At 41.3% G+C, this 23122-nt stretch overlaps 2 protein-coding genes across 5 annotated transcripts in view; one reads left to right on the forward strand and one right to left on the reverse strand.

The window, feature by feature from the left end:
• rasa3 (RAS p21 protein activator 3) overlaps positions 1-10220 on the reverse strand; it is a 41096-nt gene extending 30876 nt beyond the window's left edge. For both annotated transcript variants that reach the window (XM_079555847.1, XM_079555846.1), the window contains exon 1: positions 9990-10220. In XM_079555847.1, the coding sequence (XP_079411973.1) occupies positions 9990-10044 (55 nt within the window). In that variant the 5' untranslated portion in view covers positions 10045-10220. The remainder of the gene's footprint in view (positions 1-9989) is intronic.
• Positions 10221-12625: 2405 nt separating this feature from the next.
• The window catches only part of tpp2 (tripeptidyl peptidase 2), a 161841-nt gene continuing 151344 nt past the window's right edge, over positions 12626-23122 (forward strand). For 2 of the 3 annotated variants that reach the window (XR_013792817.1, XM_079555323.1), the window contains exons 1-28: positions 12626-12835; positions 13534-13662; positions 13786-13881; positions 14111-14215; positions 14304-14428; positions 14508-14671; positions 14783-14937; positions 15023-15099; positions 15194-15321; positions 15397-15645; positions 16478-16593; positions 16684-16855; positions 16945-17102; positions 17180-17256; positions 17326-17432; positions 17535-17689; positions 17778-17894; positions 17968-18068; positions 18152-18248; positions 18318-18455; positions 19101-19345; positions 19418-19496; positions 20025-20063; positions 20454-20605; positions 20837-20933; positions 21006-21136; positions 21861-22098; positions 22233-22352. Coding sequence is in view for 2 of the 3 variants with exons in the window: in XM_079555323.1 (XP_079411449.1) it covers positions 12671-12835; positions 13534-13662; positions 13786-13881; positions 14111-14215; positions 14304-14428; positions 14508-14671; positions 14783-14937; positions 15023-15099; positions 15194-15321; positions 15397-15645; positions 16478-16593; positions 16684-16855; positions 16945-17102; positions 17180-17256; positions 17326-17432; positions 17535-17689; positions 17778-17894; positions 17968-18068; positions 18152-18248; positions 18318-18455; positions 19101-19345; positions 19418-19496; positions 20025-20063; positions 20454-20605; positions 20837-20933; positions 21006-21136; positions 21861-22098; positions 22233-22352 (3732 nt within the window). In the remaining variant the exon portion in view is untranslated. The remainder of the gene's footprint in view (positions 12836-13533; positions 13663-13785; positions 13882-14110; positions 14216-14303; positions 14429-14507; positions 14672-14782; positions 14938-15022; positions 15100-15193; positions 15322-15396; positions 15646-16477; positions 16594-16683; positions 16856-16944; positions 17103-17179; positions 17257-17325; positions 17433-17534; positions 17690-17777; positions 17895-17967; positions 18069-18151; positions 18249-18317; positions 18456-19100; positions 19346-19417; positions 19497-20024; positions 20064-20453; positions 20606-20836; positions 20934-21005; positions 21137-21860; positions 22099-22232; positions 22353-23122) is intronic. The other variant, XM_079555324.1, reaches the window with a different exon arrangement.

Consider the following 23122-nt stretch of genomic DNA (forward strand, 5'->3'; position numbering starts at 1 on the left):
TCCAACCCTTCTACTTCACGTCCTGTTTCGTCGCCCATGTCTAATATGGTCAACACAAAACAAACCAGTATCTTTTCCAGCCAGTCGCTGCACTTGAGAGCTGAAACACAGACGGACAGCTCTCTGCTTCCTGTTTTGGGCAAAAAGGAAGTCACCACCGTTTCATGTGGATGCGTCGATAAGCTATGTGAAGACCGCGGCTCTTGTTTTGCTGACACCAAATTCACATGCACATTTCACTAGAGACAACATTACACTAACCATCACAACCAACACAATAACCTTGAGTGCATGATTGCTTCCCTTTTTAATCTTTTCTCAATTGCGGTGAGGCGGATTGCATTTTCCCTCCTCAAGGTTCACAATAAGCCGCAAATAAAAATAAAATAAAACGGCAGCTTTCTCGTTTCATCAGGCGAGGCTCATCGCTGGAGCTGCCCTTGGAGAATAGGTTGCCCCAGTATTTCGGTGTAAAAGTGGGTTCAGGCACGTGAGGCTGCAGTGTGCATGCAAATAATGGAGGAGCAGGAGGAGGAGGAGCAGGAGGAGGAGGAGGAGACTGGCACTCGGAAAACGAGCAGCTGAATTTATGACAGAGGTGTGTGGTTCAAAAGAATGTACTTCAATCTGAACTATAGAACACAGCAAAATAGTTATTCAGATGGGGTTAAGGTTTTATGAGAAAATGTTTGTAAGCCTTTAACCGCTCAATGCCAAATACATCCAAACTGAGTATTTGGCATTGAGCAAACACTGTAAAAACGTATTGAAAAAAGCATCAAAACACCAACAAAAACAAGAGGAATACGCAACAAAAAAGCCACAAAAGAGCAACTAAAAGCCTTAAAAAACAATGATGAAAACAAAAGAAAAACTGACGAAAGTGAGACAAAAAACAAGTCAAAAAACGAGGATGAAAATGCAACAAAAACGTGGTGAAAGTGAGATGAAAAAACAGGAATGAAAACGCAGAAAAAGATCTGTTTTGCTTTCAAATGAGGCACTGGCCTATAGGCTGTATAGAACTGACAGATTCAGGTAAAGCAGAACTGAAGGAAATGTGCTTGGTTAAGCAGCTGGCTCTACCACAGCATTGCATTACTACTGGCCTACAGTTTTCTGATGTAAACATGGTGAGTGCGTGGCTCGCATTCTGGCCACACTGCAAGAAGGTCCCAGGTTTGTTTCCGAGACCGCCCTGAAGGGGCCCTGTCGGTGTGGAGGGGACATTTTCCTTATGTCAAGGGTGGGTTTCCAACACAAGATTCTGGCTCAAAATCTGAGGATGAGTTCCCGGGTGCTGCTCTATGGTCACCCACTTGCTCCTCCAAATACAAAATAATGCAGCTGTAAGCCATATTGAACAAAGGGTAAAAATAATCACAATAATAATGAGAGAACATAAAACATTAATTCAAAAAGCCTAAATAACTGTGGCTTTGTATCTCTTTCCTGTTGTCCCTTTCACGCAATCACAGTTACAAGCTATGCACCGCTGACCTTGCTGGGCCTTTCATAACATGCACTCACTCCGAGCGTGAACGCGCCCGGTGGACAGTGGTCATACTTGGAAGGACTAGAAGCGTGGACACAGACCCGGGGGTTTTAGTACATGCGGCTGCCCGGCAGTCAACCGGGGGCACAAGAGAGGCAGCCACAGCCAGATAGAAAGCCAGAGAGTGGTTAGCTACAACAGGAAATGAGACGAGAAGAAAGGAATTCAAGATGGATCCAAGATGTAGTTAAGGCAACCCCGCTGTCACCCTTCGCAATCTGTGTCAGGCGAAAAAAACAGAAGTGAGAATTGAAACTAAGGGTGTAACTTATGCGTAATGCATTTTCACGGCTCTTTTCTTTTGATGTTGCTGCAGAAAACTTAAAAGAGGAACCTAACTGTAAGTCATTAGTCTATTTCTGGTCTTCATTAGTCAAATGATGACCATCAATAATAGTGACAAATGAACAATAAACTGACTACGGTAGCTCTAATGGAACCATCTATAATGAGAAAAAAGGTAAAATACACAGTTGTGCCATAACAAGGGGGAGCATTTTACTACACTGTATGTCATAGAACAGAAATTATAGATCAATGCATCAGACAGCATGTCTTTCTGGGCCAGAGTACTGAAAAACAGCAATCCCTTCCTATAACCTGATAGCGTGTTTTGTTCCCAGCCGGGAAAACACCCACGCGTTTCGAACTCAGTGCCCCTCCAAAAGTTAAGCTCCAGTGATACTTTATTCCTGAGTTAAAGACGGAAGAATAACTAGGCGTACCTCTGTTACACATTAGCTAATCATAATGCATTTGAATTATGCCACTAGAAGAGCTGAGGGTAAAACAAAGCCCATCGGCTTCCAGGTTGCTTTCCAGAGTTAGGGACTGACAAAGATCGACGGACATAGCTGTGTTTCTTTCATGCCGTAAAGCACATAAGATTTACAGCACTTCAAACACAACATCATCTCAGATTTTAATGAACCAACAAACGGGAAACCACAGCATTTTACAGGCACCGCCTAAAAACCAACGAGGGGTGTCAGTGAGGTGAGGAGTTCATTTACCAAAGAATCTCCGCTCTAAACAGAAAAACATCTGATAAGCATGTTTACATCCAGCAAAGGACAAAGCATGTACGTGGTGGACATGCTTGCTTTAGATAGATAGGTATAATTTAAAAAATATATATATATATATATCGTAATTAAAAGGAAATAAGCAAGATGAACAATAAAGAAAATGTAGTACTAGTTTATGTTAGATTTATGGTAGGTATTGTGAGAGTCCTCTGTGCATTACGGATATTTCCTGCTGCCTCTCGTTCAGAATTTGGCATTTCTAGTCAACCATAACAACAGCTACAGCGGCATGAGGAGGAATGCTGTGGAAAAAGACAATTAGAGTCTGCAGCTCAGAGTGCTTCAGTTACTGATCAAACCGCCTGTGTGTTGTTTCTGTCTGAGAGCTAATGTTCACACCGACTTGTTAGACCCAATGGAAAATATGAAGGAAACAAAATGACACAACAACCGAAAACCACGCAGTGAGACCTGGACGTCAAAGTTGAGATGACGCTGTATCAGCTTGATTGCGCAATGAATGACACAAAACACTTCTGCATTTAAAGTCAGAGGTAATTTGCAATGTTTGTCTGGTTCTTCAAATAAAAAATCAGAAGTGAGAAGTACATCATGCTTGTTCCGAGGGTTGCGCAATTAACCAACTCGGAATTTTTAAGGTCACAATCGGACTTAGATCCAATATGCCTTTTGAAAACAACAGAAACATTTGGATTCTGAATGAATAAAAAACTTGCTTAGAGTTAAAACCACATCAAACACGTTCTGAAATGCCTGAAATGAGGCCCAATTACTATATCAACTTTCAATCAATGACAGGTAAACATGTTTTGGGCAGCTTTCATCTCCACATCTTGCTGATTTGATCCAGCTACATACAATCACAATGAAAAGCAAATGGAAAACACCGGGATGTGAATGCAGCGTATCCGACACATACAGCAGACGCAGAGGGCTGGTTTCACAGTTGATAAATTGTGGTCATGGCTCAACCTTGACACTTCCTAAAGACGTGCTGCGATCCATTCACATAACTCTCAGAAGGCTGTGTGTTTGTTTTCCTAACTTTCAGAAAAGCCATTAAGCCTGCAGCTCTGTAAAGCCCATGTTTAAACTCACAGCGACGGGGCCCTGATGGATATCTTTGGCACAGTTCTAACACACACAGAAGCGGCTCTGGCTGGAGCTGTTTGGGGCAGGTCAGCTGAAAACCTCAACAAATTTCATTGTCATTATTCTCTGCTATTTTGTCCTATCAAGCAAATACAATAACATCATGCATTCTCTATAATGCCTCATTACTACTATTTTGGGTCAGACTCAACCCTACAAAGAAGGTTGTGTCAAAAAAGGAATCCAGCAAAATGTGCAAATCAGGAATTTTGTTCATAAACACAGTGAGGTTATACTTGGACAGTATATGGTAAAATCTTTGGCAAGATATAACTGTATTGCTTTATTCTTGAAATAACTACAAAAATGCTGTATGTACTTGATCAGAGTATTATATTTCTTATTAGATTGTGTGAGGTTTGATTGGGTAAGTTATTTGATAGTTATTGTTTATTTCTAAACTGCAACTGTTTATATTTCTGACTCAAGTTTTCTTCCCTCTTGGTGGACAGTGAACATTAACCATTAAATCTAAAACAAAAGAACACATTAAACGGTCACAGCAGTAATCACTGTATTCCATTGTTTTTCAACCAGGTTCATCACTTTCAATTCACAGATTAATTCTTCTGAGTTCTGTATATGTTTAGGTACTTTTTTCAAAGGCAGCTACAGTGGTGACTCCAGTGTGGATTTGACCTGTGGGCTCTTGAAGGACGTCCTGAAGCATGCAGTGCACTTCAGGTGAGCCTCAGCCCTGTGTTTACCCTGCAATCGCCCTGATGCTGGGCCCTCTACAACAGTCCAGGTCAAGCACAGTCTGGCCAAGCTACAAAACAAACCAAATGACCAAAACACTGCCACCAACCAACACACACAGCACTATTTAAAGAGATATTTCTGGATTTTTCACATAGGGCCTCATTTCCTAGTTATCCAGTGTGTTGTTTCTTTTTTTTAATTCATGCAGTTCTTATATTTGAAGTGTTTAGTGGTACTAGGCTAGTGCTAGGATAGTGCATGTCTATGGTAACTATTAGCCTGCATTAAAAACCTCTTGAAAATCATCGGGTGGTCCTCCAAGCGTTGCTATATCTGATTTGTGTTTTTGTGAATTCCACGTGTAGTAACGCTGCAGGCAAACAAACTACTGTAGATCCGGTAACCTAGCAGAACACTCCGCCGCTGCGTAGCTTACAACCAGGAAGCCGATGCTGCTCAGATAAAAATAATAAAATGGTTCTATTTCAAAAATTATTCAGTCAACACAGACATTTATATGGGTAGTCTGGTTTTAAAAGTGATTTGCCTCAGGTGCACGGTGCTTGGGTCAGACTGGTTTTAATACAGGCTACTAGTTACCATAGACATGCACTAGCCTAGCACTAGCCTAGCACCACTAAACTCTTCAAATGAATTAAAAAAAAAAAAATCTTCAGAAATCAACAACATTCTGGATAACTAGGAATTGAGGCCCTATGTCAAAAATCCTGAAATATCCCTTTCAGGCTGCATTATAGGATGGGGAACAATAAAAATACTCATTAAGTTAACTACGCTGGTTTTTGACCTAAACATTTTAATAGACAGCAGCTACATTGATGTATCCTGCCACCAAATGTTGAATACGATCATTTGGTTTAAAACATGGTTTCTTTCTTTTATATAGAGCAATAACAAGGATTTTTTTTTTGCATGCATAATATATTACCTAGCCCTGCCTTTCAGAACACATTAGGCCTAGCTTCATGTATAAGATGTGAAAAGATGAGTATGTCTTTTTCTTATGATTACTTTGATAAAGCAATAAAAAAAAAAATACAATTTGACAAAGATTTAAGGAAAGCAAGCACAGACAATATCCCCACCCTCGTCCCATTCATTGTGATCAAGAGGAAGTTTGGTCTCCTCTGATGTCCAGCTGTCAGTGCAGTTGAGGGGGGTGGGCTCTCTCTGTCCCTCCCAGGATCACCCCGGGGCGACCCAGCCTCCCACCCCTGCCCCAAATGTGATCCTCCCTCTCCCTCGCAACCTGTAATTACCGCTGCGTACAATCAGTGAGTGGAAAACTACAGTTCCTCTCTGAAAGGACACTTGTATTGTGATGACAACAGTAAACATATGCTGCAGGCTCTGTGTTTATATCCTCAAACTGATGGCAAACTGTGATATGTTCAATGGAGTTATTCAATGGACAGTCACTTAGTGCAAGCACAGCACTCAAATACAAAACAAACATTGGTCCGGGTCAATTGAAGTAAGCTGCACTCATAAAAGAAACAATCATTCTATTATAACAATAAGTAGGCAATACAAATATGCGGATATGCCCCATTCACCAAATTATACACAAATTATCCAAGTTATTAATTTAATATGGACATAGCATTAACTTTGAACAAACCAGATTGTTTTAAAGTCGTATTGTACACGTGCTAAATTTTAATCAAATACATGGTTCTTACCTGGTTTCAAAATACAGTGGATCATAGTAATGAGAACACAATGTACATGTATGTGCGGAGGAATAGCTGACTGGATCTATGGACATTGCTGGTACGTGGTTCTCTTAAAGAGAAAAACAGGCAGATCAATTAATTACTCAAAAAGTAAAGAAATCCGAGGCACATCTGTCTTATTCTAAATCCCATTGCTCTTTTGCAATGTAAATAAATAACTAGTATCTACCAATTGGTTACTACTAGTATAGAAAATGTTTTATTTGATCACGATTCACATGCACGCAGTAGCTTTATATAATGCAATTGTCACTGAATCAGAACATGACTTTATTTATTTTTTTCCTTATCGTCCAGCTGCCCTATTTAGGATAAAACTAATATTTATTGATCTCACTGTGGAAAAAAAATCACTTGTAATGTGACTAGTTGGGTGCAATGTATTTGCTTTAGTGCTTCACTTTTTCCCCATCTGCGTGATAAAACTTTTATACGTCCACATTGAAGGGCAGTAACATGGAGCTGTGTGGCGCATGTGTTGTTGTTAATTAGTGCCGAGCCCTGGTCCAGCTGTGCCACTGAGAAATCCCCCCTCTCCATAACCCTGACATCTCCACTGACAGACGACCCACAGACTGCAGCTCCAAATGAGAGACGCCACCTCTGTCCCCTTCTGCGCGTCTCAAACTCCCCCTGCATCTGGTTTCTATTAGCTTGTTGCCATGCAGGAACAAACACAATTTTTCTTTTGTAGCCTGTTCCAGCCAATCAGGAAGGGAACCGGGGGTTGTTTCCTGTTTCCTGCGCGGGTCCCAGACAGTGCAGACTCCCAGTAGCGCAGTTTCCGAAATTCTTATGCGTGTTGGTCCAGGAAGCCAAAAACAGTCATAGCATGGTAGGGTAACAGTAACACACGCTCTTTCACCTCCTCCATTCTTTCGCTTCTCTCTCTCTCTAAAACCGTAGCAGATTCTCCACCGTGAGTCATAATGAAGCCACGGCCTCATGCCAAAGGACAAGCTCCACTCCTGACTTTGATGAAAACAATGTGATGCAAGGGTTACACACAGACACAACACGGCAGAACGCCACGGGAATCAGACTAATATGTATATGGCCTCTGCTAGGAAACTATATACACTATCCCTGAGTCCTGACATCCGTTATATTATTCACATGAAGAATGTCAAGTTAGAAAATAACCAGTGTACAGAGGGTGCACTGGGTATTTTCTCTCTTAAGCTTGATGTGTGGCTGGAGGACTGTATGGATCCAGGTAGGCCTATATTCATCTTGAATATTGTAATAACATTAACAATATTATTGCAATATTCTAGAAAACTATTTTAACACCAAATCATTAAAAAAAATCATTATGTTCAATGAAGGTTCTTGGGTCATCTTCTGTACTCTGCAGTTGAAGTGTCGAACGTTTCGCCTCTCATCCAAAGGGCTTCACCAGCGACACTAAAGTTAAAGCTCAGCCCGCAGACCATGTATAGACGACTGGTAGGAGTTTAACTTGGCTAAGCCCTCCACTCTATTTACAGCTAATCTCACCTGTGGGTAAACATATTTGTAGTTGTAAGTCTTGGTAGTTCTAAGTCCTAACGACCTAACTCACACCTGAGTTTTAGTCTGAACGGCTCTACTCTCAGCTGTTCACTGCTAATTACCTGCCTATTGATCTGTCCTGGGCGGAGTTTCAGCCTCATTAGCATGAGCATGAGCACTCCAGGCCTGGGCCGCAGGAGGCTGCTGCACAGCGGTGACAGGTGAAATCTAAAATCCTCCATTCCTGTTCATGGAGGGATTTTGTTTCTCTTTCAATACAACGTTTTTCTTTTTGCTAAAATGTTTACCTTCCTGTCCTCAAAGGAGTAGTTGGTGCCTTTGAGGTGGAGGTGGACAGCAGACTGAGGGCCACCTGTGCTTTTCCCTGTGGTGCTACAGTACAGAAGATGACTCAAGAACCTTCATTGAAGTTGGACAACTCCTGTACGACTGAGAGCTGACACTGACACGTTGCTGCCGAAAATCATCATGGCTATTTATTGTCAAATGCTGCTTTTTAATGATTGTTCAGAGTATGGTCCTGAATGTGTCCACTAATAACGCTGTGTTGCACTTTAGATGAACTCAGTATGATACAGACTGAACACCAACATCCTGCCTTTTTGCACGTCATTATTATTTTTTCACTGATGACTCAACCGCAGCCTTGAATCGAACACTTTGTACATTTGTGAAAGCAAGAGGTCCTTCTGTTTCCATTCACAAAACTGCTCTCTAGCGTCATTCAGAAAGAGCACCGAAACTAACAAGTCCTGTGGGGTTTTAATATTACAGCTCTTTCCAATATCAAATGTAATCCTGTGCTTTTCTCTCCTCCACACAATCTGTTTCCCATAGATTCCTATGCATTGTATCAGCCTAACTGTATCATAGAGAGAGTTACTGCATCTTGGCATCAGCACGCACTTCCCACAGCCTGCTGCTATGTTTGTTGTCATTTTCCCTTCCCCTGATCATCCCTTCTGTCGCATGTTTGGACTCAAAACAATGCAGACTGCACAGACAAGATAAACGGGCAGCCAGATGTCAATAAAAACATAACTCCGACCCATAATAAACATGAATTATGGCGATAAATAGCAAAATAAATCGTAAAAACTAGAAATAAATGTTGTTTATACTATCATAGATATCTGACTTTGCCCATTAAATGTAGGCTATTACAGGGAGAGCTTATAAGCCTTTATAAGCTATTAGTAAAATAATGCATGCTTGCTTTTTATAACCCTTGCTTGTGTCTAAAAAAGCATCTTGTCGTTGTACAACTGCAAATAATGTAGAGCCAAATAATTGCAATCTAATATCGGGTAAAAAGCAAGTGTTTTTCTTTCTTTCTTTTGTTTCAAGCTCCAATTGTGATTAGGCTACCATCAGAAAAGGGCATCTCTTGTAAAATCAGATAAATCCATCTACATTTTGCAAAAATAGTAAGAATAGCACAAGAAAACAGACTGAAAAATATAAAACAAGCCTGTTTCATGATTATATTAGGATCATAATGTTGCCAATTACACATTTCTCTTTAATTATGATTTGCTATTCATGAGATACAGTCGGAGGTGCATATTAAAATGCATGAGGCTAACTACATCTGAGTCAAGATCAATGGGCTCTAATACAAACAGATCTGCATAAATACTCTTACCTCTCCACAAAGGCCCCTAGAGCCTCTTCACGGGTTTACAGACTGATCTCAAAACACAACATGCCACCAACCTTGTTAAACCGTTGGTCACCATGTCCACATATTCAAATACGCATTGGCCAGAAGGACGGGCAGTCTCCCATTAGGGGTACAGCATTTTGGGACGCGAGGGGAGGGGTATAATTTGAACGGGACTCCCCCAAAACATCCAAAGTGTAACAACAAAAAGGCATGGAATTGCAGCTAAAACGTCAACGTACTGAATGCATTTTAAGACCAGTAAATGTGTGTTTGCCTCTCTCCACATCCAGCCCTGTGTAAGGCGCATGATTCGGACCCACACGCCAGCTGACAAAACGCCACATTTTTCCCACAAGGCAGTTTTGAGGGAGTCTTGATATTTTCCTTTTCATTTCCATCAGTGAAAAGAGGCAGAGCGCGTGTGATTTGAATGACAAAACCACCCGAGAGCAGAGCAGATCCCAGTGCCCTTCCATAGCAGGCAGCGCCAGCCTCGGTCCTGTCCTGGCTGGGTGCTGCTCTGCCTTGGCCCGTTAATGTGGAGCGATCCAACGGAGCGCTCAGACTGGGGGTAGGGATTTTTCCCCTCTTACCTATTTTTATTTTAACGCTCTGAAACACCCGAAGTCCTTCCTCTTCCACTGCCATGCTTGCGCCCTGGCTCGGTCCCTATTCAGATAAACGCAGGCCCGCTCCTCCACGGCGGTCGGTTGTGGGTCCTCCAGCGCGGGGTTATTCCAGAGGTTTTGCACATCTAGGCTGTATCCGGACAGCGCCGCTGCTTTCTCCGGCCTGATCACTGCTCTCTGCCTGAAGAATGAGCTGCCTGGTCCCGCAGCAGCAGCGCGAGGGGGTGTGGCTCTGCGGTTCGCCCCGCCCACACATGTAGGCTATCAATGGTTTGCATGAGGCTCACACATAGCTCCCATCTCCTATGTAAGAGCTTCATGGTGACCGGAAGTGTCAGGAAATATAAAAGTCCTGATTTATTTATTGCTTTGTAAGCTACAGACGAAGTGCAGGCTTTTATTCATTCATTATGCGACCAAGGTGTGTCTACTTGTTTGCAACATATGAGTTCTAATGAGTGACCTTTACATAAATCCCCATATAATTTGAACTAAATAAGTAAGTTTTTTTTTCAACGCAGTCAGTAATGTTCTGAACAGCAACACCTAAGTGCATAGTCATACCAATTCCCTGCTTATTACAGCATTGTTTTCAAAGTAAAAAAAAAAATACACAGGCCTAGTGTAAAGCAGTATTACTCTAATGGGCAATACAAAAGAGTGGGCAACACTTCTGAGATTGATCTTGAACTAGACAAACAGGACAGTATGTGTCCAGGTAGAAAAGGATTTAGGATCCATTCAGGGGAAAGTCAAAGTGTCACTGCCCTGCACTTAGCCTCCAGGTCACACCTCTGAGATGACCACATAACACTGCGCCTGAAGCCTGGTGGGTTTAGCCCAGCAGGAAACATGTGAGAAACCGAGAGCTCAGCTGCAAGTACGGTTAGCTCAAGGACTTCTGTCGGTCAAGGTGTGGGGATTACCTGCCAATGCATTAGTACAGCTCTAATCTAATTAGGCTACATGTTTCTGCCTTTGCAAAAGATGGACACCTCAACATAGGCTTCCCACAGTGCTCTTGTGTTTCTCGGTGTCCAATAACTCAGCATTTTCATAGACCATGGCATCTGCCTAATTATCTGCTCTAGAGAGAAGCAGTAATAATGTAGGTCCTTTATGTGGCACATCCTGTGGCATCACAGCAGCTTTTGTTGGTTTAATTAGCACTGAGGACTAACACTTCAACGGTGCTTTATTTATGTCCTCAAAAACACTGCACAAAGCTGCTGTATGTTCAGAAGCACAAAGTAAATGTGATTTCAAGAGGTTTTGCACATTTCAGTTTAACATTGGAGCATACGCCCAGTGGTAAACCACAAACTTATGTTTGGAGGCTACGTGTCAGTCAGCAATAAGGCCATCTAATAACAATTCAAAGAAACATGAATGCACATTCTGAATAGGAATTCCATTAATAATATGAGAGGAGAAAAATGAGGCAGATGTTAAGTGTAAGTGAATGAATGAGGGACTGTAGGATGCTGGCCTCCAGGGGTGAGAGGGCGGGGCCAAAAATAACTGTACATCTCCACAGGTCTCTTGATGGTACTCACTGTTGATACACATCCCTTCATAGTCTACAACATGACCTGAAGACTTCAGGAAGACTTCTGCACAAGAGTAAGCAAACAGATGGTGATTGACATGTGCAAAGTTAATCCTGTATTACAGAGACAAATAAAACCTCAGAGAATGAATGCCAGCCGAGTCAGGTTTGGAAATAATCTCAGGTCGGTCCAGTGTATGTTCTGTCCAGCCAGAGATGACATGTCTGTGAGCACAATTTATTCAGCTACATCTAAAATAATGAACATATTTAGACAATGAAATAATCAACCAATGACCACACAATCTCTGCCAACGTCACAAATTATCAATGAGCTGACCAGTGTGACTATTAGAAAAGAGAGCCACCTACTACTGCCCCACTATTCCAATACATGGTTGACAGTTGTTTAACTATTCCTTTAGCCGTATAGCACCACCTAGTGGTGTGTTGCTGCTGAGCACAACGCAGTCAGCGCCTCACCAAAGTTTGTCTTTGTGAACACTAGACCTCAGTGATCTTACACAAAGATAATCGCAAATATTACAAGCTACAGACTTGAATTGTGAAGGACCAAAAGCCAAATATAATCTGTAATGAACAACGTGTTTTTAATTATTATAATAATAAATATTGATATTAACAACAACAACAACAACAACAACAACAACAACAACAACAATAATAATAATAATAATAATAATAATAATAATAATAATAATAAAAATAAAATAAAAAAATAAATAAATAATAATAATAATAATGTACTTTTTTCTACTGCATTATAACACCATGGCAGTATAATGCTGTGTCTTCAATGGAAAATCAAAATGGACATCAAATGTCCATAAACCTCAAAATGAGCATTGCAAAGCCACTTTTCTTTTATTACTTTCATATTTTTTTCAATAACTGTTAATCAGGTTCTTCAAGAAAAGCCCGGTATAACAAACACATTTGCCCGTCCAAAATGAAGACAGTGGTCGGGACTTGTGTGAAAGTTTGACACTGACACTGGCCCTTTAACGTGCTCCTCCGGTGTCTGCTGCTCTCTTCCCCATTTGGTCGCTTTGTTTTCATTGAAGCTCTTTTGATCATGGCTGCTCATTCTGCAGAAGAACCCTTCCCTTTCCACGGGCTGCTCCCCAAAAAAGAGACAGGCGCCGCGTCTTTTCTCACCCGGTTCCCCGAGTACGATGGCAGAGAAGTCCTCATCGCTATCCTCGACACCGGCGTGGACCCCGGGGCCCCCGGTATGCAGGTAAATCTGACCGGCTCTCTCCCGATAGTTAGCTGTAGTGAGCTCATGGCTAGTTAGCATGCTAAGCTAAAGGCCTGACTCATTCACGTTATTTCTGCCCAGTCACTAAAGGTTAACTGGGTTAGCTTCGGCTAGGTTAGCATGCTGGGTAAGTCCAGCACTAAATACCAGAAATAACAATGAATATAAATATGACAACGTCTGCAATACACAGCAATAAATGTATTGTTTTTCACCTTGTCATTCTAATCAACTGTTCGGATTGTCCTAGCTTACAATTCTTTGGTTTATGTAATGATTCATGCTAAGCAAATTAGCTTTGCTTAAAAGGATGCTGGATTCCTCTTTCTCAAGATTCATTACTTTTTGTGATAATAATTTGTTGAGCTAGAATCGCAGCAAGAATTTTATGTGTTTTCGGCTATTCCATTACCTGCGTTACAAATAATACAATAAATATATGCTTTAATTTTACACTTACAGTATTCATTATGGATGACGAGAAATTGAAAATTGGTCTTACATTTTAAAATGGTAGGCTATAGATTTTTATGTTGCATGTTCTAAGGGGCATAGATTGAATACGATCCCCTGAGTGTAAACACATGCTGACAGGTGTTAGGCAGATGGATGCTACATTTAAGCTCAGATTTTTTTTGCCCTGGTAAATTATACCGCCACTGCTTGATACTTTACAGGTCACCACAGAAGGAAAGCCAAAGATCATTGATATCATTGACACAACAGGCAGCGGTGACGTAAACATGACCACAGTGGTGGAGCCGAAAGACGGAACAATTGCTGGCCTCTCCGGGAGAACACTGAAGGTACGGGGACTTTATTCCTCTGCCCAAGTCCATTCATATACCACACATACCCTTGCTTGGTATATCTGAGTTCCTGATATCAATGGCTAACTTCTGGCTTTTCTATCACTCAATGTATTGTAGGTCCCTCCTGCCTGGCTCAATCCAACAGGGAAGTACCACATTGGAGTTAAAAATGGATACGAGTTCTTCCCTAAGGCACTTAAAGAAAGAATACAGGTACAGTACTTAATTAGGTTGGATTCACAATGTGCTGCCGTGTAAAATGTAAGTAGGTCTTCCCGCACTCTTCTTTGCAAATAGTCTTGCATTCATTTGACTGTTTTCAAATGTCTAATTATTTGTTGGCGTGGGTTCAGATGAAGTGGGCCTTTTTTATTGTATACATGATTTTGTCCTCCACAAACAACATTAAGATTGATATAGGACTATTTACTTGTGTTTTTAGAAAGAGCGAAAGGAAAAACAGTGGGACCCACCACACAGAGCAGCACTGGCTGAGGTCTGCCGCAAGACAGAGGAATTTGACCTCTCACATCCCTCACCTTCTCAGGTCAGACAGCCAAGTTTGTTTATCTACAAAGAAGTCACAGTACAGAGCCAGTAACTATATGTTTACCACACATTTGTTTGTTTTGTAGATTGAGAAGCTTCAGAAGGAGGAATTCCAGAGTCAGTCAGAGCTGTTGGCAACATTGGAAAAGAAATACAGTGATCCAGGTCCTGTCTATGACTGTGTGCTTTGGCATGATGGTGAAACATGGAGGTTGGACACAGATTCAAATGCATGATCAACATAAATGTTTGTAATACCCATTTGAATTGCGTGTATCTGCTGACTACAGGGCTGTAGTTGACACCTCAGAGTGTGGAGATCTGGCCCAGTGCAATGTGCTGACGTCTTACAAAGAAAAACAAGAGTATGCAACAATAGGAAACGCTGAGATGCTAAACTACTCTGTGAATATTTATGATGAGGGAAACACACTCTGCATCGTCACAAGTGGAGGTGAAGACTTACATTTAATTGCATTGAAAGAAATTGATCTTCGAGGCTTTCTACTTGATTAGTCTGGAGCAAATGAAAACTAAAACTATTACTGCACTGTATCTCCTGTAGGGGCCCATGGGACACATGTAGCAAGCATTGCAGCAGGTTACTTTCCAGATGAACCTGAACGCAATGGTGTGGCGCCTGGTGCACAAATCCTTGCAGTAAAGATCGGCGACACTCGCCTGAGCACAATGGAAACCGGCACAGGACTCATCCGTGCGGTAAAATGCTTACATTTGAATTTCAATAATGAATCCATAATAAATGTTTTGTTACTTAATTAGTTTTTTCCCTACTTTCTTGTAGATGATTGAAGTTATAAACTATAAATGTGATCTAGTCAACTATAGCTATGGAGAAGCCACCCATTGGCCTAATTCAGGGTCAGCACTAAATTTACATTTTCAGTTGTTTTTTGAAAGAATTATAACTTTTTTACATCTTTTTTTTAACTTCGTATAACTTACTTTTTTACAGGAGGATTTGTGACGTGATCACAGAAGCTGTACAGAAGCACAACGTGGTTTATGTTTCAAGTGCTGGAAACAATGGCCCGTGTCTGACCACGGTCGGCTGCCCAGGGGGAACAACCAGCAGTGTGATTGGTAGGACACAGTTGAAATGGATTCATATTCCCGCCGGGATTTTGGAAAACTTACTAAGTTACACCTTTTGCTCAGGTGTTGGTGCCTATGTGACCCCAGACATGATGGTTGCAGAGTATTCTTTAAGGGAAAAGCTGCCTCCAAACCAGTACACCTGGTCGTCCCGAGGCCCCTGCACAGACGGAGCTTTGGGTGTTAGCATTAGCGCCCCCGGTGGTGCCATCGCCTCTGTCCCAAACTGGACTCTCCGGGGGACTCAGCTAATGAACGGCACATCCATGTCATCCCCAAATGCTTGTGGCGGCATTGCACTTGTTCTCTCAGGTTGGTACTGGTGGTAGTAGAGCTTATTTACAGTTTACCTACAGGTTTAGCAGGTCTTATTCATAAAAGACTCTATTTAGCTGTTGTTTCATTCAATCAATGAAAACTTCATTTATAGAGCACTTTTCATACATGTTGTGACCACCGCTCCTGAGGTAGAGCGCTCCTTCAGAGGAAACACCGGAGATAATGAAAATAATAAAAACAAAATTAAATGTAATATAATGAGAAGGAATGACGAGGAGACGCATGTCGGAGTAGCCCAGGGACCGCGAAGGTTTGTAAGGTAAAAGCTGGTCTGAAACATAAAAAGGGCCCAGACCATTAAGACATTTAAAAAACATTAAAACAACCTTTAACTCGATCCTGAAACACACAGGGAAGCAATGCAGTGAGGTTAAAACCGGTGTAATGCAGGCCCGCCTCCTGCTAATGGTCAGGACAATTGTGAAGTTGTAAACCTGAAATACTGTACTAGTATTATTTTTTTCAACACTTTAAATGCAGCCGGGATGAAGATGTTCATCATGGTTAAAAGATCCATGAAATGACATAAACAGGTTTGGGTCTAAAAGACATGTGGTGGGCGAGTTGACATGCTTTTAACACCATATAACTTTGAGAGGATAAAACATTACGCCTGATATTGTCCACCTTCCCCAGGAAGTGGTCTGCAAATGCGTCTCAAAGGGACTCCGTAGAATTAGAATGGGGTTTGTTTAAATCCTTCAGAGGACATTTAGGACATTGGTCTATATTTTCAGCTATTGTAGGCTCTACATTTTTATTGTGTACTGTAGTTGGTGATTGTAGTGACTTTGTGTGATTGAAGGTCTGAAGCAGAACGGGATTCGTCCCTCCGCTCCAGTTGTGAGGAGAGCGCTGGAGAACACGGCCCTTAAAGTGGATGACATTGAAGTGTTTGCACAGGGCCATGGGATAATCCAGGTAATCTTTTACAATGTCGTTTAAAAAAATCAAGATGCATAATAATAACTTAGGTCTTCAAGAACTTGTATCATTCTTTCTTCCTCAAAGGTGGACAAAGCATTAGACTACCTCACTCAGCATGCCTCATTACCCACAAGCCACCTGGGCTTCTCTGTAACAGTGGGCTCACAGAGGGGCATCTACCTCAGGGATCCGTCCCATGTCCTCACTCCCTCTGATCACGGAGTTGGGATTGAACCGATCTTCCCCGAAAACACAGGTGCACATTAGAGCATATCCGAATTGTTTACATTTTTATGATGGTGCATTTTTTAAACCTCTTTCTTAATTCTGTGCTCTTGCTTGCAGACAATTCAGAGCGTATCTCCCTTCAGCTGCACTTGGCCCTCACATGCACTGCCCCCTGGGTCCAGTGTCCCTCCCATTTAGAGTTAATGAATCAGTGTCGCCATGTTAATGTCCGCGTTGACCCAGTGGGACTGAGAGAAGGGGTGCACTACACAGAGGTACAAGATGTTCTTAAAAATGACATGTCTATATGTTTTTGACATGTGTGTAAATAATGATGCCTGTTATTCTGTAGGTGTGTGGCTATGACACAGCAGCGCCCACCTGTGGCCCCCTCTTCAGAGTCCCAGTCACGGTCGTCATCCCAACAAAGTAAGATTTATCACATTCGTCCGAGAGTTGTAAGTGTGGTGTCTCACAGTCGCGTCTTTATATTTCTAGGGTGCCAGAGTCTCGTAATCAGGAAGTGTGTTTTACAGACGTCCATTTTAGACCAGGCCAAATCAGACGCCATTTCATCACTGTACCTCAGGGAGCCTCCTGGGCAGGTTGGTGTGTTTTCTACCCTTGCGTCAGACTCTCATTTATTATCAGCTTTTCTTCATGAGAGAAGAATGATTTTTTAATTTTTTTTTTATGCTTATTTTCAGAGATCACCCTGACATCGCATTCAGGGGACGTATCTTCCAAGTTTGTTCTTCATGCGGTGCATCTGGTCAAACAGAGGGCTTACAGAGCAAATGAATTTTACAAGTTTTCTTCACTATTAGAAAAGGGGTCTCTAACTGAAGCCTTTCCCGTGCTGGTAGGTCGTGTTTACAAGGAGAACTACTTTCACACTACGTTTAAAAAGGCCAGCAAATTGAAACCTCTGCATCTTGTCCTCCTTATAGTCGGGTAAAATAGTGGAGCTGTGTATCGCGCGTTGGTGGGCGAGTCTTGGAGACGTCACTGTGGATTACAGCATCTCGTTTCACGGACTCACCACTTCTCCATCACCTATTCACATTGTAATTAAAAAAAATCAGTGACAGCTGGTAAATCACAAGCAGTATTGTAAAATGATTGTTTATTTTTACCCAGCATGCCTCTGAGGGCGTGACAAGTTTCGATGTTTTCTCCCCTCTGCGTTATGAAGAGGTGGCTCCAACAATCACTCTCAAATCATGGGTTCAGCCTCTCAGGTAACCTTCAGTGATTTACCTCAGCAACTGGACCGTCACAATTGAAAGAGGCTTTTACCAAATGTTGGAATACTTTCTTCCAGACCGGTGTCGTCTAAGATCAAAGCCTTGGGTGCAAGAGATGTTCTTCCAAACAACAGACAACTGTATGAGATCGTCCTCACCTACAATTTTCACCAGGTATGTTTGAAAGGACAGTATTTTGGGTCAGGGATTTCAGTCACTGATGTGTTTTCTTCCCATCTTTAGCCCAAAAGTGGCGAGGTGACCCCCAGCTGCCCCATGCTGTGTGAGCTGCTGTATGAGTCTGAGTTTGACAGTCAGCTCTGGATGTTGTTTGATCAGAATAAGAGACTGCTGGGCTCCGGTGATGCATATCCACACCAGGTGCAAATTCCATGTTATAAACCCCGCCGATTTCAAATACGAGAGAAACTTAGTGCTTTGTATCGTTTCAGTTCAGAAACTGAAAATATGGATGTAATTTCTGACGTGTATTGCAACTGAAATTACAAACCTACAGTGATTAAAGATTCATTTCACAGTGCTCATTTTAAAATTATTTTAGAAGCATTAACACTTGAGCATAATCCTAAAATATGAACACCTAAACTTCGACTTCGTTTGTAGAGCTCTAAATTACAGGGTGAGTTTTATACATGAATCCTTATTGATTCTGTTTTTTTGTTCTCAGTGGACATCGAATTACCTACATAGAGTAAGTGCGATTAGATTGCAATAACAGGTGCAGCCCTGCTCTGCAATATTATACATTTCCTACCAGGTCCAAGGTTATAGCCACAGTTTAGCAGCGTGTCCATAGAAATTAGTAAGTTCTTGTTGTTTTCATTCTTTATAATACAGTTTGCTTGATTACATTTTCACTGTTGTAAATACTTTGTTTTTTGACTGAATGCATTTATGATTATTTGAGAGTTAGGTTTTTTAACTGTAAATATAAGCCCATATATATAGCTGTAAGTGGTTTTCCATGTTTATTCTGTCCCGTAACTTGTGTTGTGTGCGTTGCAGTACTCGCTGAAGCTGGAGAAGGGGGATTACACTGTGCGGCTGCAGGTTCGTCACGAACAGTCCAGTGAACTCGAACGGCTCAAAGACCTGGCCTTTGTGGTGTCCCATCGCCTCTCCACCGCGCTAACATTAGACATTTATGAAACGCACCGCGCAGCTCTCATGGCCAAGAAGAAGGCAAACTCTGTCACTCTGTGCCCTGGAGCAACACACCCCTTCTATGTCACAGCCCTGCCTGACGACAAGTAAGATACTTGAATGTTTTAAACTGAACTAAATTAGTATCCTCATAAATGTGTACATTGTCCTTGTTACAGGATTCCTAAAGGCGGAAGTCCAGGCTGTTACCTTTCTGGATCGCTCATTGTTCCTAAAAGTGAATATGGAAAGAAAGCAGTGAGTGGCATTTTTCATTTATCAGATCAATGTTCCACACCAGGGTTCAGCCACGTTCCCCTGCAACTGCCAAACTATAAACTATAAACTGCCATACTTTGATAACAAGTTCCCCGAAATAACAATATCTTTGATTGTCTATGCCAAGCTTAGGAACAAGGCTAAAATAGTTGAAACACTTATTTTTATTTGCATGGCATCTTTTTCCATCCTTTTGTGCCATTCCTGACGCACCTGACAAATAGTTTTCTATTTAATGTTTAAGTTATTTGGGCAGGTTTCTTCAAGCGTGGATGCCATTTTTATTCTGTTATGTCTAAAATCAGTTGATGTGACATTTTTTAAGCGAGTGTGGCTTGATCCTAAGTACATGTTTCATAAGGACAAACGCTTGTATATCGTGGTGTGTGCGCAGCAGGTTGTTGAAGTGCAGTCGGTGGAAAGTCTGTGAGAGCAGTACAAAAATAATTGAAGAGAGAGTGTGTTGTTGTTGTCCTTTCCCTTACTGTGTGTTATTCTGACCACCAGGGGCAGGCCTCTGCAAAACGACAAGGAAAGTTTAAAAAGGTACTGATGAGCTAGATCACTGTACAACAGAGCCATCTCTGCTCCCCTGCCATCGGGAAAGGGCATTTTCTTACTTTGAGACGGGCTCTGCATCTACAGTTCATATGTTTATGCATTTCACTGATACTGCAGTATTTGAACTCTCTCAAATAAGGCCATTGCAGACGCTATTTCAAAAATCTTTTAAATTAATGGTGGTCAATGAATCACTTGAATGAGTAGCTCTACCTTAACTACTGGGTCCAAGCTTTTACAATACAAAGCATTTTTGAATTGGTGCAACATCCTTTCTTTTGGAAAATGTTTCACTTCATGATGATCTTTTAAAGTGCTTTCCATTTCCCCGTGACTGTGTAATTACATTTAATCATGTTTTTTGTGTTCACTCAGGACATTGTGCCCATTGTGTACCACCTTATCCCAGCTCCAAACAAATCAAAGAACGGAGGGAAAGAGAAGGACAAAGAAACGGACAAAGAGAAAGATGTGAAAGACGAGTTTGCAGAGGCCATGAGGGACTTGAAAATTCAGTGGATGACAAAGTAAGGCTCATTTCACAAATCTGTCCATCATTGAATTAAAATATGAGAAATTCATATTCAATAGTGGTCATGAAACCATTTCAGCAGTATATTCTGTTCAATTTTAGCAAAAAAAAGATGGGAGCATTTAGTTTTATCAGGCTTAAATAATAGTGGTTAAGCTGAATATCAGTCAGATTGAAGTAATTTTGTGATTTATCGTGTCTTTTGATTTTTTTCTTTCTAATTTAGGTTGGACACTAATTCAATTTATGATGAGCTGATGGAGAATTTCTCAGAGTACCTTCCCTTACACGTTCAGAGGCTGCACCAGCTCGATTCTGAGAAGGTGAAAGAAATACTGTTTTAAAACCATCTGTATTGTGAATAATGTATAATGAATAGAAATCTGTTGTTGTAGGAGCGTGCGAAGCGTCTTAAGGAGGTTGTCTCTGCAGCAGACCTGGTCATTTCACGAATTGATCAGACTGCGTTGGCTGTCTATTTAACCATGAAGACAGACCCCCGGCCAGACGCAGCCTCCATCAAAAGGTACGTTTATTTTTAACTTCGAAATTAAGTATTTTGTTGTTCCTGTTCAGTAATTTAATATCTATTATACCTGGGATCTCCAACCAGTAGTAGCTCCCCAAAGATTTTCTACATTAGCTTAATGAGTCACATGTTTTCTATTTGTTTTGAACATGTTAAACACAATCTGCAAACATTAGAGTTACTGTTGTTAAGTGTAAAGAAAAAACTGTCAATTCAATTTCTTTAATTGTGTTCTTGACTAATAACTCTCCAGGGAGAATCCCACTGAAGTCGCACAGTTATACAAGTATCTGTGTAGTCGAAGTATCTCTGTAGTCAAAGTATCTCTATAGCTGAATATTGCCCAAACTTAGATGTAATAAAAAGCATGAAATCAGATTCAAACCTGCTTTTAATCAAAACTTCTTGGAAAATAATGACACATTCAGCTGCAGTTTTGGCTGAAATTATTAGTACTTTATTTCCTCAAAAGTTTCCCGTTGTGCTATTTCTTCTGGATAACAACAATCCCTTCATTCCTCTGTTTGATAAATAAATGCTTTAGAAATTAAATATGCACAGATTTTTTGCTTGTTTGTGGCATTAAACATACAGTATTTGGGCATTAAAATGCATTGAAAGCTTTAGATCTGACTTCCTGCTACTTGTTAAAACCCTGCATAAAAGCGGCTCCCGGGGTCAAAATGTTGGAAGCCCTCATCTCCGTCCTTGTTTGTTTCAGTGACATGGAGAAGCAGAAGTCCTCTTTGCTGGACGCCCTGTGCAGAAAAGGATGCGCTTTGGCCGATCAGCTCCTTCTGCCTCTTTCTCAGGATGGTGCTATAGCAGGACAGGTCCAAGAGCAGGAAAGGGCAGACCCCACCCCCAGCAGCTCAGACGACACGGCACAGGCTGTGACGAAAGCCCTGGCAGACACCTTCTGGGAGGTGCAGAAATGGGCCGAGCTCACAGACTCAAAGGTGAATTTGGCTTCGTAGCTGATGGGCTTGCATCGCCCTTTTTATTTAGATAAAACGTATACATTCCCTTATTTATATGAATCCATGTAAATACACCTTTTTTTCATGTCTAATTATTTTTTCATTCCTCGTAGGTCCTAATGTTTTCATACAAACACGCACTGGCAAACAAGATGTTCGGTAGAGCCTTGAAATTTGCCACAAAGATGGGAGAGGAGAAAGCCAGCAAAGAAAACACGAGAAATTGCATCCAGGTATGTCACATGTCAATCAGAAGATAATGCTGCTCCTAATGTGTTCTGTATGTTTAGTCTGTGTTTTTGCCTCAGGGTATTTGCAGTTCAATGCAAGGCATTTTACTGCAGGAATTACATTTGCAGTAATACATAATATTAATGAAAAGCTTTTAAGGCAAGGCAAGTTTGATATCAGGTCTAAACTGGGCCAAAATTAGATCTAGCTTCGTCTTAATCTGTGTGTAAACCAGGCTTTAACTGAAAAACAAAACATACAGAAACACCTGACTTAAATGTATTCCTAAAGTGTAGATTATATTATCTCTAAAATGAAGTCTAAAATTGTGTACAACCTTAAAGGGACTATACAGAGTTTAAAAATGTAAAAAAAAAGATGTATTTTCCTCCCCCTACATGTTCCAGAAATGTCTTACTGTGTAGAATGAGCTGTGGGGGTAATACAAGTGTTTATGGGATGATTGGAGGGTCTTTCATCTCCCCCTGGTGTCTCTGGCAAGAAAACCATGCTTGTAACTTGACTGCCACTGGACCGGAGCAACCAATACACACCAATAGAATCACGTAGAAGAAGCTAGCATCTCTTTAAACAGTATTTACAGCCAAGTTTGAGTGAAAAAAAATATTACCATTGTATAATTGGATGTACAATATCCCTCTCTCCCTTCGCCTTTCCTGTCAAATAATACGTTAAAAAATCGCAACTTGCTACAACACCTGCAGTTGCGCTTATGGCCTCTAGGGGCAAGAGTTGCTTAGTACTGCTTTAA

The sequence above is a fragment of the Gobius niger genome (assembly GCF_951799975.1).
Source record: "Gobius niger genome assembly, chromosome: 4".
Lineage (NCBI taxonomy): Eukaryota > Metazoa > Chordata > Actinopteri > Gobiiformes > Gobiidae > Gobius > Gobius niger.